Source organism: Herpailurus yagouaroundi, unplaced genomic scaffold (genome assembly GCF_014898765.1).
Source record: "Herpailurus yagouaroundi ecotype Mexico unplaced genomic scaffold, PumYag 182, whole genome shotgun sequence".
NCBI lineage: Eukaryota > Metazoa > Chordata > Mammalia > Carnivora > Felidae > Herpailurus > Herpailurus yagouaroundi.
In genome coordinates, this window is record NW_024412413.1 from 51,902,150 (window position 1) to 51,923,421 (window position 21,272).

At 39.7% G+C, this 21,272-nt stretch overlaps 1 protein-coding gene across 2 annotated transcripts in view; it reads right to left on the reverse strand.

Annotated features, from left to right (window-relative positions):
• The window catches only part of MSRB3 (methionine sulfoxide reductase B3), a 175,217-nt gene that overhangs the window by 83,987 nt on the left and 69,958 nt on the right, over positions 1-21,272 (reverse strand). For both annotated transcript variants that reach the window (XM_040491498.1, XM_040491499.1), the window contains exon 5: positions 7,116-7,144. In XM_040491498.1, coding sequence (XP_040347432.1) covers positions 7,116-7,144 — 29 coding nt within the window. The remainder of the gene's footprint in view (positions 1-7,115; positions 7,145-21,272) is intronic.

Sequence of the window (21,272 nt, forward strand, 5' to 3'; positions counted from 1 at the left end):
TGGGAAGCTGCCATCTCTCACTGAGTAGCCACTTCCCCGTGACTCTGAAAGGGGAGAGTAAATCTTTGGTAGTTAGTTAAGCATTTCTATCGCAAGTGAAGAACAGAACTCCCAACCTCACGGAATTTTTGTTTATGAACTAATTATTCATACCAGATACCAAGGCTATAAAGGTGGATAAGACACGGTTCTTTCTTCAAAACACTCACAGACTTAGAGAGAAAGAAAAGATTCACACAAATAAGTATAGCAGAGCGTAAAGGCTGTAATAAATCCAAGTATAAGATCCAGTGTTTGCCCACAGGAAGGAATGATTAACTGCTGGGGAGGTGTAAAAGATGGCTAGATTTAACTGAGGGGGCAATGTTTGGGCTGAACCGTAAAACCTAAAGGCTTGGAGCCACTTTCCTTACAAAGCTATGGGATGACATTGAGGGCAAAAAGGAAGGGGAAAGCATCAGTGTTTACAGGTAGCATAACAACTTCCTGCTTCACACGTGAATTTGGGAGGGCATCAGTTTCCTTTTTGGAGGAGCCTTCATTTCTTTGGGCACTGCTTTGGGAAAACGTTCTCTATAGGAAGGCAAGTACAATACACGACCCAAGCAAGGTGGCTAATGCCGAAAAACACATAGTACCTGAAGCTGAAAACATAGGGATGGTGATATCTAAAGAGGTAGAATTCAGGTTAAAATATATTTTTTTTCAGGTTAAAAAATATCTATATATATATCTATATATATATAGATATTTTTTTTTTGACAGAGTATCTCTCTTCTCAAAGTCCTTGTCAGATAAAAGAGAAACCAAATAAATAATGATATAAATCATGACTCAGACTGATCTAATAAATATACATGAAATCCTTTGTATTTCAGAGAATACAGTTTTTGTATCACCCACAGAAGAGTTATAAAATATTAAATATATATTAGGCCAAAACTACAACTTTAATAAGTACCGGATAATAGACTTACTAAAAAATAGTAAGGCTACATTCTCTGACCACCAAGCAATGAAACTGAAAATTACAAACAAAAGTAGAAAATAGTACATATGGAAAGGTAAAACACTTTCCTAAATAACCATTGTGTCCAAAAGAAAGTCAAAACTGCAACTATTTACAATACAATATAAAAAATATCTGGGACCCGGCTAAAGCTTTAATGAAGGAAATTTGTAGCTTTAAATGCTCTAGTTCTAAATTAGAAGAAAAGAAAAAAATTAAGTATGTAACATAATGGTATACATGAAATCCAAGAAAGCCAACAGAAAATTATTAGACCTAAGGAGAGTCTTCATTTAGATCTATCTGATGCAAAACCTCTGCACTTAGCTGCTATGCCTTGCTGCTTCCTGGTGTGTAAATCACTTTATAAAAGGCGATGAAAGGCTAGGTGCCCTCTACTTGCTTCTACACAATCCAGTGAGACCGTTCTAAAGAAGATGGCCTGATTTTTCAGGCCGAGCCTGATTAGGATGCAGTAAAAGAACACATCAAAAGTTCAATAAAAGTGAAGAAGAGAACAGTATTCCCGAACATTTGTCATTGTTCTCTTGTAAATTACTCTCTTTTAATGACAATCAAATGTGAAAAGTCACTCCTTATTAAAAGCTATAGAAAAATTACACACTAACCAGTCGTATTATTAGGCTGGTTTCTTACAAGTCAAAGTAGAAACCAAAGTGATACCGTTTGAATAAATTAAAGAAAGATAAATATGTCAAAACCGAAAATAGATTAGCTTATCTTTAAACATCAAGAGTTCTTTAATTCACCATCTGGATCTAAATTTAACCTTGTTAGCCCTTTTTAGCTAAATATGCAGAGAAATCCATGTGAATCTGTAAAACGGCCCAACTAGCTGTAAGATTCTGGAAAATGAATTGTATCCACCCTGTTCACAGCCATAACCTCAGCATCTGGGTATGGCATACAGCATGCGTGATAAATGTAGACTGAACGAATGAACAGATGAATAGACAATATTTTTCCTATTTCTATTAATGAACGATGCCCAACAATAGAGATTTACATTGTATTTCCTTGCTCTTCGTTTGTCACAAGCCATTCAAAAATAAGAAACTGAAAATGACAACATTGATTTGAAGCAACTGCAAAGTATTACCAATAGATAAGATCTGAAAATGTTTCCTTTATTAATATTTCTTAAGAAAGCCTCACTATGTTAGGCAGACTGTCTCATTTGTCGCATGCTTTCAACACCCTAAGTTCTACACCATTCAGATTCCTCATTTCCCTTCAACCTAGTGACCACCATTAGCAGCCCACTGTATTTTTCACTGCCCTTATGTTTTTGCCTCAAGCTTTAACTGATTATATTCTTTGATTTCCTTACCCTGGCGTAGAGTCCCTTTTAACTACAGATCTTAAAAGCGACACTAGCTGCTTTTTGTTCCTTGGGTTTTCTTTCCCCCCTTCAGGATAATTATATTCCGTTGTGCCTTTTATTATCGTGTCTTTTAGGATCTCCTAACCTTGTACACTCTTGGGCTTTATTTAATAGTGAGCTCCCTCCTCTACTCTCCACACTAAACCATGCTCATTAGGTTTCTTAATCCTCCATAATTTGCTTTCATGAAATCTTATACCTTTGAGTTGCTGTGTTCTGCGAGCCCATATCTTTAGTATAGCTATTCCAAGCAGCCGAGAATCAACAAGCACCAAACATAAGCTTATTCACTTTCTCAGCCAACATGACTCTACAGAAAAGAAAAAAAAAATCTTTGTTTTGAATGTTTATGGACCATGAAACCATCATTTTAACTTGGTATTTCATTTTCTCATTCAAACATGGCCAGAGAAGGTTAACACCACAGATTTAGACTCCGGGCAGTCCTTGACGTATAGTTATTAACTTAGAGGCTTCAGGTTCTCCTTGGTCAGAAAACTATCCTATTTTAACAGAACAGAAATAACAGTATCCTGATGTTAACATAGTGACTAGTAAATTCCAACTATATGTTTGCCTTATATTCAGGATTCAGGAGAAGAGAAAAACATCTTTTTTTCAGTTATTCTCCAAGAGCTCTGCTTTTCCAAATTTTTTTTTTTTAAAGACATGTGCATGTTCCTGAAATCTGACTATACACTCAACTCTGCTCTTTCCAGCAGTTCATCCTCTGCTTTCTCTTCAGTTCTACTCATCACTCACACCTTTGCTAATGGATATGTACAGGAGGGCAAAGACAGCATATATTCGGTTTTTGTTTTTAACTTCTTTCGGTGAAATTAAAAAAAAAAAAAAACAATTTAGTAGAGAACTGAAAGAGTTAACGAAGTTTCCAAAGGTGCCTTGCTTATTCAAGCAAAGTTTACACTTCAGCCCTGTGCATGTTAACTTGTGATCCTCCCCATCCAGATGACAGAAAGCAAAGCCAGTAATTTCTTTATTTAATTGGTTTGCATCCACACACTGACCTCCAGGGCTCTGTTTACATAGCCTATCATGCAATATGCTCCACAGTTCCCTGCCTCTTTCCAAAGCATGTTTCTCCTGAGATTTGATATACAGCTTTCATGTTTAATCACTGCATTAGACTCAATGCTCTGCTTCCTCCACATCAACTAACTTCCCTTCTTGGGAGGTGGGGAGAAGAGCACGGCTTCTTGCTACTCCTGAACATAAAAGGAAGTCTGTTTCACTCTATTAATAAAATCACCAGCTACACACGAATGCGGGCAAGCAACAGCAGTGCATCAACTAGGAAACAGCATTAAAATGGAAACCCTAAAACCGCGTGAGAAAGAAGGTGGCCTGATTGCTCTCCATCGGCAAAGCCAAAAGCTTGACGTGACTGAGTTATAAACCAACAGAAACAAACTTTAATCAGTATATAACTCAGTACATAGAGGACACAGCTAGAGGGCAGCTAAAGTGTTAATCAAATTAATCTCCAGGACAGAACATTCCTGGGGTTCTCAGACCAGAATTAATTCAGTGCCGCTACCTTCTGGTTAAAGGTTTTCTTAACCTTCACCACAAAGAGCACTTTTGAGGACCCTTTAACTGATGTGGACATGGTAATGCCACAACCCTTTCCAGAAGAATCTGTATGTGACCCACATTTCTGAGACAGACAAAAAAAACTCAAAAAAATAGTTGATCTCTTTCAGTAAATCAAGACAATCCATAACCTTCAGGCCTCAAAAATGACATGAAATGGACGTATTTTACTTTAAAATATGTCAAGCAAAGAAAGGAAAGTGAAATAAATATGGCAAATTATTAACAATAGTAAAATCCAGATGATGGATTATGTGGATGTCCACTATACCACACTCTCTAATTTTATAGAGAGTTGAAATTTTTCATTATAAAATTTTTTGAAACTTTAAAAAACACAAGTTTGTTTGCAGATGCTTTTATAGAAAAAAAAAACTGATATAATTTTGATAAGAAAAAATTTAAATCCCTCTCTAGGCTGATCATTCAACAGCCGACATTTTTCCCCATGTGATGACAGTGAAAACCTCCCTTCCTTCCTCATGAATCTCACTCCACAGTCAGAAACTTGGTTACACACACTACAAATGTGCATAAGCCCTGCATGAATTGGGTTCCTCACTTGGGAGGGGAGCTATAGGTACATACATATACATGTCACATTTTACTTTGAAATCCTTTCCTTTATGGCTAGTCACTGACCATACTGTTTATTTTTTAAGTGTTTTTGTTTTGTTTTGCCTTGGTAAGATTGGCATCCTCCTTCATTTACAAAGCTTACTCTGCCAGGAACACTCTTACAGCTGTATACAACATTAAGCAGAGCAAGTTCACTTTCTGTATTTGATGAACAATAGAGAATCTGAACCTATTAAAGTCATACATTTAATTGTTCCAATATGCTATCTTATTTCTGACCAAAATTTGCATGATAGAGCGTGCCAAAGAATGCAGGTCCAGCTTCCTCTGCCATGATTCCCTCATTCGATACTAAGCTAAAAGGGCTTATAAGAAAACATAATTACCTGTTTCTTAATTTGAAACCATCTGAATTCTTTCCATAACATATCTAAATTCTAAATTAAAAGAATAAATAAACTTTTCATCAGTATTCCCCATAAGATTTTTCAGGGTACAGAACTTTGTACTTTTCAAAGACATGCAGATGTGGTCCGTGATAAACCTGCTTAAGAAAACTAGGACTTAGAAAAAATAAGGATCATGAACAAAATCTTTGGTCACTAGAGTGAAAGATGTATGCCTGTACAGATGTTATAACTATCACTACAGGAGTTTAGCGGCATATTTTAATTTGGATTTCAAAATTCAACGTAAATTTTCTGACTTTGACAATAGCTGCCTAATATTTCAATTTTGTACACTATTTCCAGGTTTTACCTTCAAAATGAACCTGGTGGACTTTTTCATTCTTGAGAACTATGTTCCAGATACTATACCCTAAAATCAGTTTCTGATTGATGTTCAGGGAATTAAATCGGATCATAACAAAGTAGGCCCTTAATATGACACTTGGTGACTTACTGGCAAATGATAAAAAGACATCCCACTTCTATGTAAAAATTCATTCTCTATCAAGTCTATTCATTTATTTTTTATCATACTTAAATATTTTACTGTTTAAAAAACGACAAAGACTTTTCACCTTACTTTGAGTCACCTCCTATGAATCAATAAAAAGTCAAGTCACTGATATAAGGCCACCATGACTTCAGTCTCCATGTAGTCAATATTGTAAGCGAGAAATGTTGGTTTTATGCTATTAATGTCAGATGTGATTCAGAAGCCCAAGAACACACAGAATGGAAAGATTTCTGGTGAAATTGTTAACTCAAATGTACCAACTTCATATTAAAGAGGCTTACCAAATTGGAGACATTCATAAAGGAATGCAATAAAAGAAAGATGAAGCTTTCAACGAAAAAGCATGTTGGCTCCTTAACACCACTACCAAAAAGAATATATAGTCCTTAGTTCCCTTGGGAGCATAATAAACAAAAAAAATGTTTTTAAGTTAAAACATAATGGAACTCAAACCAGAGTCAGAATGTTACTTTTAAATTCAATAAATTCGATGTTTCTCTGAAAATTATTTTCTCCTGGAAAAATAAAAAATAATCAACGTTTATTTATCTATTAACAGTTCACTAAAGGGCATAAGGCCTTTGTACTGAATAAGAGGAAATTTTTGTGCTTTAATTATAAACACCATTAGAAATTCTGGAGCACATAAATCTCAGAAAATGACATAAAGCCTCAGTCAAACCTAAGGATTATATGGCTACATTAATGAAAAGAAAACATCTAATGAGGCTGATATGCCACTGTTTGTGAGAATGTGAATTTTGTCTTGATAGATACAAAAGTAATGGCTTAAGGTGACCTTAGTTTTGCATTATCCACTCCCACAACAAAACAAATTTTTTAAAAAACTAATAAATCATAAAGAAATTTCCATTTCTACTGGCTAAAACTCCTTAGAGTTTGCTGGATTAAATGTATTTATTATCCACATTTGACGACAAGTCCCTTGCACATAATCTTCAAATTATTCAGGATGCTTTGCCTACTGAGAGAATAATACTGTATTTTGAGTGGCAAGAATGTACAACCCCCACTTCTGCTCTTAAAATGGAACTCTGCAGGGGCGCCTGGGTGGCGCAGTCGGTTAAGCGTCCGACTTCAGCCAGGTCACGATCTCGCGGTCCGGGAGTTCGAGCCCCGCGTCAGGCTCTGGGCTGATGGCTCGGAGCCTGGAGCCTGTTTCCGATTCTGTGTCTCCCTCTCTCTCTGCCCCTCCCCCGTTCATGCTCTGTCTCTCTCTGTCCCAAAAATAAATAAACGTTGAAAAAAAATTTTTTTAATTAAAAAAAAAATAAAAAAATAAAATGGAACTCTGCAGATAGAGAGCATTTAATGCTTACTGCAGAACTATCAAGAATCCCAAAGTGAACATCTCAAGGTCTGATTCCAGGCAGCCAATCGCCCTGCTTTGAGGTGGGGTTCATATTTTGAAAAGAGGCTGCCTCGTCTGTTTAAAATCAAAATGGCTCTTGATCTGATGAGTTGCTCCTCAGAGAATAATGTAAATAAAATATACTCAGAATAACATCACTAATGTAAACATACCTGAGCCGGAGTCAAATTTGCTTTCTGACCTGCAAAGAGAAAGAAATGTTTTACAATACAAAAACTGCATATTAAGGAACAACTGGTACTTTATGGGAGGGGATGTAGTGGTTACAGATTTCAGTTCAGTGGCCAACAAGGAAAACAGCTTTTTAAAATGTAAATACATATCTCTTTTAACTATTTTAAATGTATGCATTATCCTACGTCCCCTGAACATGCACATATCTACAGAGATAGCAAGCATGAAAAAGATACTAACTTTTTAACTTGTTTTGAGAGGAGCATAAATTGCGTTAAAAAAAAAAAAAGAGGTAGATTAACTTGTTTCCGTAATATAATAAAGCAATAAAAAACTCAAATTTAAATTTATCCTCTTTACTTATTATTAAAGATTTCCAATTATTCAACACCAGGTAATTTTTCACTAAGTTGTTCGCTGAGTAAATGAACCTGGTAACCCCATACATTTAACAAGAGGGAGAAAAAAAATCTGAGCCCTTGTGGGAACATGATGTTTCAGATATAGGCTAATACTGGTTGTAAATTCAGAAGCCTTTGAAGCTCTTAGTTCGGCTGTGGGAAAACTTCTGTTGGGTAATTACTCTCAAGATGCTGCTGATGTGCTGTCAGGCAGAATTAACCCTATGACTAGGCCTATCTACACAAGCTACTATAAGACAGCATTGTCTATATCTAGCTCTCAAACCAATTAGTGGGCATGCTCCAGTCGGATTTATATCACACATTAACAATCAATAGTATATATGTTCACAGCTGCCACAGCAAGATACAAGAACCCACCAGCAGGAGTCCTGTTAAGGGATGTTACATTGACAGAGAAGATTTTTTTTTTTTTCCTGGGGAAATGTAGTTAACTAAGTGGGAAAGGAGATTTCTTTGAAATTATGCCAGGGTACCAAAGCACTTTTGGAAGCCGGTGGCTTTCTTTACCTAAATTAGTTTCAAGAGAAGTCATCAAAGGGGAGAGGGGGAGAGGATAAGCAAGAGGCAGCTTTCTTTGTCATAAAAACCCATTTTCTCAAGTATTCCTAAATGAGGTTTCACCTGATACTTAAGAGTCAATAATGGTAAAAACAAAAAAGTGTTGTCACGGCCACGGTTGCCGACAACCAGCAGTGCGATGCAGGCCCGCTCTCCCAAGCCCTAGCCTGACCGCACTCCTCATCCCACTCCTTCACTTAGACGGCCCCGACTGCTCTTCCAGGTGCAAACACTTTTGCTTTTTGTCCTCTCTCCTCTTCTGGAAAGGCTTGCCTCGCGCCCTCTTCTTTGTTCCCAGCATCCCTGAGCACAGCTCGAAATGGCGTTGGCCCCACATCCTGCTGGTTTCCTTGCCTATCTTCCCCACTACACCTTCCTCATCTCTGCAGCCACAGCGGTTGCACGGCACCTGCTGCTTGTACCCAACAACTGTCGGTGGAGGGGAACTTCCACCAACACACACACATCCTTCTCACCTGGATAGGAGGTGTTCTTCCTTCTGTCTGGGCTTTTCTCCACTTATGTGCTAAAATGCATTCTCTCATCTGCCCTGGAACCGGGCTGGATGAATGACTCCTCTCTGCTGTAGCTTTTTTTTTTTTTTTTTTAAGTTTATCGGTTTATTTTGAGAGAGACACAGAGAGAGCAACAGCAAGGGAGGGGCAGAGAGAGGGGAAGAGAGAGAATCCCAAGCAGGCTCTGTTCTGTCAGCGCAGAGCCGGACGCAGGGCTCCAACTCACGAACCGTGAGATCGTGACCTGAGCCGAGATCCAGAGTCTGACGCTTAAAACCGACTGAGCCACCCAGGCGCCCCTCTCTTGTGTCTTCAATATCCAGGTTTCCTGCAGGTTCTCCTCCCTTCTGAAGAGGAGTGCTCAGGAATTAAATAAATGTCCTCCTTCAAGTAGGTGCCCTATTCTTGTTATCTGCTTTCCTCCTATGCTCACAATCGAGCCTATGGGAAAGGATAAACTATACCGTATGGTGTATGTTTTCTTCTCCTGACCTCCCAACACATTCGCTGTTTGAGCCACCACAATCTGTCCTTGCTAAGGTTTATCAGTGGCTTCCCGTTGCTAAACCAAAAGCTAAACGTATTGCTAAACCAAAAGCTAAACGTATTGCTAAACCAAAAGCCCTCTTACCATCCCTACTTTACTAAACCTCTCTCCAACTAACAAGCAATACTACCTGAATGTTGCACTGGGACCTCAAATGACCTACGTACTAAGCTCAATTCAATGTATTTTCCTTCAAATATAATTCTCTGCTATATTCCCTATCACTGAAATTGGGCATCATGATATTGTCCTAGTTTTCTTCTGCACCCCCTGTATCAAATTTGTCACTAAGACCTGTTGATTTCACTACCTTCCTCTTCTCTCTGTTCTTACTCTTACCATCTTTGGGCTTATCTTTGACTCAGAATCTCATACCCAGAAATCCCACCCACCCATCCAATCCGTCACCCCATCAGCTGCCAGATGTTTCCAAAACACGAATCTGATCACATTACCACCACCTCAAAAACTAGAGCAGGCCTCTCCAAACTTGGGTCACAAATTGACCCATTAGTGGATTATAAAATTAATTTAATACAACTAGTATTTTTTTTAAACCTGAACTCGAATAGAAAAGAAGACAAATGCACTCCACATATTGAGAGTCTGGGCAATTTTGCACAACTTTTGGGTATATGTACGTGCATTTGTGTCTGTGCGTGATGGCACACGTGCGTGCTATGCAGCACTAGCCTTACAAGTGAGCTAAAGGCTCTGCTCTGGTCTTCCTCTGGCTGTGCCCTCCTCCCCACCAGGCAGGGAGTCCCCTCTTGTATCCGAAGCTCCAAGTACCAGGGTCTGTGGCATTCTTCACCCAAAGGGCCCTGCCTGAGCCAGCTTCCTCACCCTAGATGGGCCCTTTCTTCAAGTCAGGTTGTTGTACTAGTGTATGTACCTCAAGCCCGAGGGGTGGCCAAAAGCTGCTGCTTGAAGGAGGGAGCTTGGACCCAAGGGCAGAAGGAAGGGGACACAAAGAGGACAGGGCAAAATGCTATTTCTGCTCAGAGAATTCTTAATTCAAACCCTTCCATGAGAGTGGAGGATTGGAGCACCGAGGGGCCAGAGGTTGCCCCTTGGACCAGACCGGCAAGGTCTACACAGCCTTGGAACTCAGGCGTAGGGCCGATGGAGATGGGGAAGGGGCGATGATAGGACAGAGGCTGGCAGAAACGAAAGAGCTCCTCCCCCCAGAAAAGAAGAAAACAAAGGAGGTGTTCTCTTATGGATTCCACAGCCTTTGGAAGAGAAGGCTGAGGGAGACGTCCCCTCCTCTTCTCCCACTCTTGGCCCACTTGCCATTGTCTCTGCATTTCCCCAGGATGAATAATGAATAATAGTCTTTTGGTGGAAGTCTAAATTAACTTTATTTGCACTGTTCTCAGTTATTTGGAATCAATGGTTTTACACACACTTTTCACTGCTTTTGTCAAGATAGATTGGTATATCCTTTTCTAACAGTTTATTGCCTTGATTTATAACTTCTTAAATGACTAGCTCTCTTGTATCCCCATTTGTCCTCTTGCCCAGGTCCTGCAAGTGGTAGGACCAGGCCTGGTAATAAATCGTCATGTAAAAAGGTACTCAGTCCAGGCTCCTCCACCCCATCTCTAATCCACACCGTATCCTTCACTCTCACCAAATAAAGAACCATTACCACATTATGAGCCTGCATCCAGTACTCTCAGGCTAGAATGCCCTCCCCCCAGCTCATCACTGACAAACTCTTACTCAACTATGAAGACTCCCCTCCATCCTACCAGCACCCTGCCTGCCCCCCTTGCCTCCCAGACACTAACCTCAGCAAGATGCAGACTGGGTTTCATCCATCTGCATATTCCCAACACTTACTGAAGCATGTGACATTTAAGAGTTTTTAAAATTTTACAGTAGGGGGCGCCTGGGTGGCTCAGTCAGTTCAGCGTCTGACTCTTGGTTTCGGCTCGGGTCATGATCTCACAGTTTGTGCGTTCAAGCCCTGCGTCAGGCTCTGTGCCATGGCAGGAGCAGGCATGGCACGGAGTCTGCTTACGACTCTCTCTCTCTCTCTCCACCCCCACCTCCCCCCCCAGCTCTCCCCTGCTTGCACTCTCTCTTTCTCTCTCTCTCTCTCAAAATAAACAAGTAAACTTTAAAGAAATTAATTAATAGGAATTAATTACATGAATTAGTACATGAACAAATGAATCTGTAATTAATTAATTAATTAGTAGGAATTAATACATGAACAAATGAATCTGTAAACTAAAAGAAAGCTAAAAATAAGGTACAGTGGCCCAAACCTCTATAAAATGCATCTTTTGAGACATGAAAAATCATATCAAAAAACTTTTATCCCTCAGACCATCTCATCTTCTCCAGAGATAGCTGGCCAATACGTAAAATATACCCATAAAGTGCAGAGAAAACATCTTCACAAACGAATTAATGATGCTGGCTATCAGTTTAAAAACAAGAGTATTTTTAGAATTCTCAAACATAGTACTGAACCTTCAAAAAACACACAACTACTCTATTAATAATTAAGACATAATAATAGAGTTAATACTATCAGTTTGAGGGTTAAGGAAAATTGGTCCTATAGTATAAGTTAAATCAGATTTCTCAGATTTTCTATACACACATGGAATCAATACACACGTACACATTCAAGACACAAAGTATGTACTGTGGACTATGATCATCTCTCCTTCTAAATCCTCTTTAAGGAAGTAAGCAAAATATAGATCGCAACAAACAAATGGCAAATGTGGGGGGAAAAAAGGATTCACACATAATACAGATTATACAAGAAAAGCAAAGAAAGGATGTTCATTCATTCATTCCAAGCCATGTATGATGTGCTTTTTTTCAGTAATTCACTAAGCTTATACGGCAGGGATATGAAAATGCAAAAAGTAAGGTTATATGGGATATAAGATGCGTAAGTAGAATTGTCTCCACAGACACCCATTTTACCCCTTGATTACACACTCGCATCTAAGCTTAAAGCCACTCAACCAGCCCCTTTGGCAACTGCCAAAAGACGGTGAGTACAGCCCAGACTGCTACCGTCTTTCAGCATCCGTTCTCCACTTCTTAATTTTATTTTTAATTTTTTTAAAGTTTTATTTATTTTTGAGACAGGGAGAGACAGAGCATGAATGGGGGAGGGTCAGAGAGAGAGGGAGACACAGAATCCGAAACAGGCTCCAGGCTCTGAGCTGTCAGCACAGAGCCCGACGCGGGGCTCAAACCCACGGACCGCGAGATCATGACCTGAGCCGAAGTCGGCCGCTTAACCGACTGAGCCCACCCAGGCGCCCCACTTCTTAATTTCAGAAATAGACTAAGTTTTAGATGGGTACACGGGCTTCCTAGGTAAAACAATTTTCCCACACTATATCCCACCTCTCTTGTAGCTAGTTGTGACCCTGTGACTAAGTTCTTGCCAAAAGGATGCAGGCAGAACTGATGTGTCAAACACCTGATTATGCCCCTCAATAGAACTGCATCCCTCTCTTCTGCCCTCTGGCTGGAATGTCGATGTGATTCCAGGGGCTGAAGCAGCCATTCTTAGATCATGAGACAGAAGCTGACACCAGAGCATCGGCCTTTCACCACTCCTTGTACTGAAAGTACACACACACACACTAGTAGCCCGTATCAATCCTGTTACATGTTTAAGCCACTATTACCTTAGAGCACTTGTAACAATATTACCACAGTAAAAGAGGCTTAAACTAAATCTCCCAAATTTTTAAACCTGAATAGCTCTCATGAATTTGTAGTTGCTAGGAGAATTTCAGTATCATTACTACGTTTTAAATAATTAAAACATATGATATATGCATTCTTTCGATAACAGAACTATAGATTTTCAGAAGAGGGCAGTTTTAGTCTTTGGTTACAGTTCTATACTCCTGAACAAATTTATAAAACTACTAATCTCTATTTATAGGAAATTAACCCAGTGTCCATGAAAGTTCTGTGTATTGAAGTCAAAAGCTTTTACCTTATTTTTCAAAACTTTATTTTCTCTTATGAGGAATGCACAAAGTCTCAGAAAAACTGCTTTTTGCTTAATGTTCCATGCTATTAAATTTTTTTTTTAAATGAGACCACGTAAGTATGAGCTACATGAAGTTAATGCAGGCAGTATGCCAAAAGGTTTCAGGTAACATGTAGAAAAATGAGGGTGATGTTCTTATTGGTTTTATTTTTCAGTTTATTTGTTTATTTATTTATTTTGAGAGAGACAGAGAGCACGAGCAGGGGTGAAGCACAGAGAGAGACAGAGACATGGAGCTGGACACAGGGCTTGAACTGACAAACCATGGGATCATGACTGGAGCCCAAATCAAAAGTTAAATGCCTAACCAACTGAGCCACACAGGGGCCCCTGTTCTTATTGCTTTTAATTGATGTCAATATAAGATTCTAGCTGCAGAAAATTTTTAGAAGGAAGAAAAAGGTGTAACAGACTGATTTTTGTCTATAAGGTCATTATATATGTCAACTCCATACCCAGGATTTTCTAAGACAATCCAGGTCAAATAACCTATACTGTTCTCCCCTTAAATTTTTTTTAAGTTTATTTATTTATTTTGAGAGAGAGACAAAGCACACAAGTGAGTGGGGGAGGGGAAGAGAGAGGGAGAGAGAATCCTAAGCAACATAGGGCTTGATCTCACAAACCATGAGATCAGGACCTGAGCCAAAATAAAGAGTCAGATGCTTCACTGAGCCACCCAGGCCCCCCTGTTGTCCCCTTAAAGCACAGAACATTTTCAGAAATTCTAACACTTCAGGATCCTACTTATAAGCCTAAGAATTTCTTCTTACTCTAAAAGTAATTCAGGGGCGCCTGGGTGGCTCAGTCGGTTGAGCGTCCGACTTCGGCTCAGGTCATGATCTCACGGTCTGTGAGTTCGAGCCCCGCGTCGGGCTCTGGGCTGACAGCTCAGAGCCTGGAGCCTGCTTCATATTCTGGGTCTCCCTCTCTCTCTCTCTCTGCCCTCTCCGGCTCGTGCTGTCTCTCTCTGTCTCTCAAAAATAAATAAACACTAAAAAAAAAAAAAAAAAAAAATTAAAAGTAATTCAGAGGCCTTCATGAAACCAGTGGCAGTAATAATAGCGGTGAATATCTGTGCCCCTTCTTTCAGCTACAGAAACATAATATGCTCCTCTGCTTGGAACGTCCCCTCCTTCCCCCCCCACCCCCATTCTAGTATCCCTTAACCCCTATGCCTACTTAATGTCTAAAACTCACTCCACATGTTAGCTTAATTATCAATTCTTTGAAGAAGAGTGGCCAGACTACATTAAGTTCCTTTAGTTTATACTTGCACAGCACCAACTGCTCTTTCTTTGCACTCATCAGAGTTGTCATTCTACATTCATCGGTGTGGTGGTTATTTGACCATATTAAAAGAGTTCAATAAGTGTGGCAGACACTATTTGTTACCCATCTAACGGCCAGTCTTCCTTTTCCCTGAAAAGAGAATTTTGATTTTTGAAGAGTGCTAAAGATGTGTCCACCCCAGGAATAAATCATAATTAGGCTCTGCCAACTCTGGCGATCCTACTCTCCTTTGTCAGTGGCTGGTTCCGGGACAGGCATGTGACCCGGTTCTCAGCAGTGAGAGGTATAGGGAGGACAGCTGGGACACTTCTTGGAAAGGTTTTTCCCCATGAGAAGGACAGGAGGGATTTAGGGAGAAGGCCCTTTTCCTACACTCTCTCTCTCTCTCTCTCTCTGTTTCCTGCCTTTGAAGTTACTGTGTAAGGATATGACACCTAGAATAAGATTGTGATAACAATCTTGTAACCACGAGAGGAAGGCCAAGAGAATCACAGAAATGCCAACATAGAACTTTGATATCAGTCCAGTTCCAGAACAGCCTTTCTCTTCTAGAGTCCTTGTTGAGTTAGTCAAGTCTGTCATTGTTAGGACACTTTTACTTGGGTATTTCTGTTACTTTTAACCCAACATATTCTGATATTGTTGCCAAAGCAGTACTAGGTTACGATCTATCTACTTTTGTGTTTAATACACAGAAAGGAAAAGAATAGATTTAAGCATTTAAAGCCACGTTAGCTACCACAACTAAAAACTGAGAAAAATGTGCAAATAAAAGGTGTCCATTAACTGCACACTTATTTTTTTTTTTTTAACTGACAGATACGGGGATACCTGGGTGGCTCAGTCGGTTAAGCGTACAACTCTTGGTTTCAGCTCAGGACGTGATCTCACAGCTTCGTGGGTTCATGCCCCACATCGGGCTCTATGCTGACAGTGCCGAGCCTGTTTGGGATTCTCTCTCTCTCCTCTCTCCCTGTCCCTCCCCAACTCATACTATCTCTGTCTCTCTCAAAATAAATAAATAAACTTAAAAAAAATAACTGAAGAAACTGGAAATATTTAAGAGGGAAGGAAGACTACTGCAAAATAATATAAATGATTTGTTTAAACAACATAGAGAAGAAATCTTATTTGTCCTTAAAAGACAAATGAAACATTCTCTAACTAAAATAGTTACACAATGTACTCGACAACATATTGCAGGACGAATCAAGAGACCCACGAATCTAGTTCAGAAAGTAGAACAAGTCATTTAACTTGTGAGCTCCATTTTCCTCATTAGTAAAATGAGGCATCTGAAGGAAATCAGTGTTGTTCCACACAAACTATTCCATGGAGAGGTAGCCGTCTGAAGTTTTCTGTAGTTCCCAAGAATAAAGGAAAGGAGATGGGAAAAGGGGAGCACAGAGGAAAAGTGAGTGTGAGGTGACAAAAATACGCATCTATAGACCTCAAGCCTATGGACAAGGAAGACTGAAAAAAACAGATGATTCTTAAGCCATTTTTGGCTCCCGAGGTCCACAATTGCTCCCCAGACCATACTGGTAACTGCCTTCTTCAAATTCCAGGATCATTTCCGGTCTGTATCATTTACAGCACTTTAATCGTAGGTTTCCCTGAAAATAATTCAATTGTTTCTTCTGTATATTTATATCTCTAGGGAGAATAAAGCTCTCAAACTAAAGACACCCTTAGCTACTGAAAATAAATTCAAAACGCTAAAGAAAAACAGTGGTAAAGAGAACAGAATACACCTTCTTCGTATTATGAACTGAACTGTCCTCCCCAAATTCTTATGTTGAAGTTCTAACCCCTGGTGCTGTGACTGTATTTGAAAATAGGGTTTTGTTTTGTTTTTTTTTTTAATTTTTTTTCAACGTTTATTTATTTTTGGGACAGAGAGAGACAGAGCATGAACGGGGGAGGGGCAGAGAGAGAGGGAGACACAGAATTGGAAACAGGCTCCAGGCTCTGAGCCATCAGCCCAGAGCCCGACGCGGGGCTCAAACTCACGGACCGCGAGATCGTGACCTGGCTGAAGTCGGGCGCTTAACCGGCTGCGCCACCCAGGCGCCCCGAAAATAGGGTTTTTAAAGAGGTAATTAAGTTAAAATGAAGTCATTCAAGTGGACCCTAATCCAATATGACTGGTGTCCTCATGAGAAAGGGAATCAGACGGAAGACAGCCACCCACAAGCTAAGAGGGGAAGCCTCAGGAGAAAGCACCACTGCTGACACCTTGATCGGGGACTTGCAGCCTGCCGAGCCACGAGACAATACACGCCTGTTGCTTACACCACCCAGGCTGCGGTACTTTGTTATGGCGGCCCTAGCGGACCACCGCCCTCCGTTTCTTCTTCAGCCGGATGTTCAGCAACCTCAAACCTCCAGCACAAACCCAAAACCCAGAAGTTAGTCGGAAATAACAGTGTCCACCGCTCTTACACACTTTAACCCATTTTAGGTACGATGTCATTTTGATCTCGCTATTCTCCCTCACTATTTTTAACCGCTTTCGGCCAAAGTGCTTTACCTGCATTTTGAGCACGGGGCAGCTGCTCCTGCAAATTACCAGAGGCCACCAGTAGGCAGACATAAGACCCTGATCAATGGGCTCTTTGTCTCGCCATATCGCGGCAGGAGAATGTTTCCAATGGTTTTGCCTGGTTCTTTAACACTGGTGTTGTGTACAGATTTGGCACGTGCTCTCTGGGGGATGAGGCAGACTTGGGAGGTGGTGAAATTTATTGCCCGACATCAGTTTTACACATCATATTTGTGTTCTTATTTTCCCTGGAGATTTTCATTTCTATTCTAGGTTGTAATCAGAAGTAGAACAACAGAAGTTGTGGCTAGCAGGTTAGTGCTAGACACAATAATTGGCAGATCCTAACATTTTAGAGAGAGACAACAAAAGAAACTCAAACAAGGGCAATCCAAACTTGATGAGTGTAGAGGCAAAGACTTTACACACCTCAGCGGCCGATGGGAGCTGTCAATGGGAGATGAAAAGATAAAAGAATATCATCCTCTACATTTTCCAGAACTCTGTAAGAATTCTTTAAAGGGATGAGTAGGGCCGTATGTACCTCATTAGGGTCTCACTGGTGTAACAACTAATATTAATAATGATGGCTACAAGTCATGAAAGCAATCTTTTAAGTATGCTATGTAGTAAGATACGGAAGTACATTCCTTAGGGGCTCTTGGGTGGCTCAGTTGGTTAAGTGTCCTTCTTATCCTCATGGCTCAGGTCATGATCTTGCGGTTCGTGGGTTTGAGCCCCGCTTCGGGCTGTGAGCTGACAGCTCAGAGCCTGGAGCCTGCTTTGGATTCTGTGTCTCCCTCTTTCTCTGCCTGCTCACACTCTATCTCTTTCTCTCTCAAAAATAAATAAACATTAAAAAATCTAATAAAAAAGAAGTATATTACTTAGACAGCATTTTCTTTTTAAAATCATTAGCGAATACTTTTAAGGTTAAAATAGATGTTTTAGTTGTCTAAAGAATATGTTTACAAAGCCCTTCATTTCCTAGATATTGCTATACACAAACAGAAGAAGCAACACAAAATTAGGATAGAAAAGCACAAATTAAGAATAAAGAGACCATGGCAAAAAGATCTAATTGCCAGTCTTAAGGGTACTTCTGTTTCTACAAAGCACTAAAAAAGTCATATAGATCTTAAAAAATCAGTTGTGTTTCCATTTGCAGAGTAAAGATAATAATATCTACTACTCTATACAGTTCTTTTTTAGAACAAAATGAGTAATGGCTGAAGCACAGGAAAATGCTATAGGGATAAGTTTTCCTTGAGAATTTTAGGATTAAAAGTTCAATAATTAAACTGAATATAGGAACTAATGTTCATGACATTCATTATTTCACTTAAAAATTTTGCATTTCTAGTTGAAGCCATTAAAACTCAGCCTAAGGCAAACTTTCAAGGGCAAAATGGGTGAGAAAGTCATCGATTCCTTTCCCCATTCATCCATTACACATATGAATTGAGCACTGACTATATACAGGTACTGCTTTAGGCCTTGGGATATAGCAGAGACTAAGTCGGACAAGGTTCCTGCTCTCAAGGAGCTCACACTCTGGTGAAGAGAGCCAGATGGCAAACAACCACATAAATAAGATTATTTCATATAGAGGCTGAAATAGAATGCCTTCTATCATAAACTCTAGAGGGTACTGGGATAGAAAATTCCTGAGGTGGGGGTGGGGGGAGTGGGGAGGCGACCTGTTTTAAATAAACTGTCAGAGAGATGCTGTAGGAGGATATGACATTTCAGTTGCCACCAAAGAATGAGAAAGTGCCCACATCCGATGTGGGTGCAAAACAGAATTTTGGTACAGATTCCCAAGGAAAGGGCAAATGCAAGAACCCAAGATTAGCATGGAGAAAAAAGAATAGGAGCAGGAGGGGGGCAGAAAGGAGGAAGGAGAGAAGAAGAAGGGGCAAATAAAGGCCAATGTATCTGGAAAGAAGTGAGTGAAAGAGAGAACGGCAATAGATGGAAATCAGAAAAGTAAACAAGGGCCAGATCTGAACTTTAAAAGCCACTGCCAGAAGTTGTGGTTTTTAAGCATAAATCATCAGAGTTTTTAAAGAATGAATTATAGTCTAATCACAATTATGTAAATTTTCACTCTACTATGTGAGAAATGTACCACAACAGAACAACAACCGAAACAGAGAGGCCACCTGGCACCTGATCTTGGTGGTGGTGGTGTTCTTTTATGTAGGCTTCACGCCCAGTGTGAAGCCCAACATGGGGCTTGAATTCACAAGCCCAAGATCAGAACCTGAAGTGAGGTCAAGAGCTGGATGCGTTAACTGACTAAGCTACCCAGGCACCTCGAGATCTTGGTTTTTAATACCATTCTCTAATAAAAGGAGCCAAAGCTCCTTGGAGGAATGACTGATTCTAGAACTGGGGTAGGAACTACACAAGATAAACCTGGATTATCAAGTAGTGCTATAAAGCAAAGAAGGGCTCAAAAATAAACAAATAAAAACCCTACATTGATGGAGATATGTCAAACAGACAAAGGAGCCAGAGCTGGAACAATATGAACAATAAAATAAAGTAGTATTGAATTATAAGCCAAAGTATAAACTAAATATCCATGTGTCCACATTGATATAAATAAATGATTCATCAAATAAATGAGAGAAAAGGCACGCATTTCTCTTGGAAGAAGAATTCCAGATAATTTATGTAGCTACTCTGCCCTCAAGATGAGGAACATAACTCTCCACTCCTTAAGTGTGGGCTGTGCATAGTGAGTTCCTTCCAAACAGTACAGAAAGTGGAAAACAGAGTAACTTTACAGTGGGGAAACCTAACAAATACTGCCTCAGCCACGTGACCAAGTCAATATTAAACGTGATATCATGTTGATAGTATGTACCGTTGATATGATGTGATTGAAATGGCACTTTATCTCTGTGATCTTCCTCGCCAAAACCCATAACCACAGTCTAATCATGAGAAGAACATCAGACAACTTCCAATAGAGGGGCATCCTACAAAATACCTAACCGATATTCCTCAAAACTTTCAAAGTTATCAAAAATAAGGAAAGTCTGAGAAACTGTCACAGTCAAGAGAAATCTGAGGAGACATGACGAGTAAATGTAAGGTGGTTCCCTGGACAAGATTCTGGAAGAGAAAAAGGACATTAGGTATAACCTAAGGAAATCTGAATAAAGTATGGATTCTAGTTAATAAACATGTATCAATATTAGTTTATAACTTATAACAAATATACTATACAAATGTAAGATATTAATAATAGGAGAAACTGCATAAGAGAGTATATGGGATCTCTCTGTACAATCTCTTCAATTTTCCTGCAAATCCAAAACTGTTCAAAAAAATAAAATATATTAAGAAAGCCACAGCAGGGGCGCCTGGGTGGCGCAGTCGGTTAAGCGTCCGACTTCAGCCAGGTCACGATCTCGCACTCCGTGAGTTCGAGCCCCGCGTCGGGCTCTGGGCTGATGGCTCAGAGCCTGTAGCCTGTTTCCCATTCTGTGTCTCCCTCTCTCTCTGCCCCTCCCACGTTCATGCTCTGTCTCTCTCTGTCCCAAAAATAAATAAACGTTGAAAAAAAAAAAAAAAAAAGAAAGCCACAGCAGAAAAACCATCACAGAAGTTCAGGTAACAGATGATAAAGATAATGGTAAAGCAGTGAATATGGTGAGGACTCAGAATCCAAATGTGTTTTGAAAGCGCACAGTGCAAAATGTGTTGGTAGATTAGGGAGGGTGAAGGAAAGAAGAATTAAGGATGACTCTTGGAATTTTTGTTCAAGTAACTAGGTAAATAATGAATAGTACCTTTATTTAGTATATGGGGGGGGGGGGCCCAAGAGAATAGGCTGCTTCTGAATCATTTGTCACTTCTATTTGTTGCTAATTCCTGATTTACTCTTGTGACTTGGTAGGGTCGATAAAGTTTCAAGCTGTATGGTCCCTCACAGGATCTCAGATTACTATATATGTAATATATATATTTATATTTTTTTAACCAATGACACAAAAAGTCTACTTTCTAATAGAAAAGTATATAACTGCCTTGAAAAGAGATGATATAAGATGTTTCTTGACCTAACTTTGAAATAAAAATCAGTACTAAACCATTATGTTACCCAAATGAATGAATCTGGAAGATACAGGATTTTCTGAATTATATCAAGCTTTTACAAAACACAGATCAAAGAGTTTGGAAATCTATA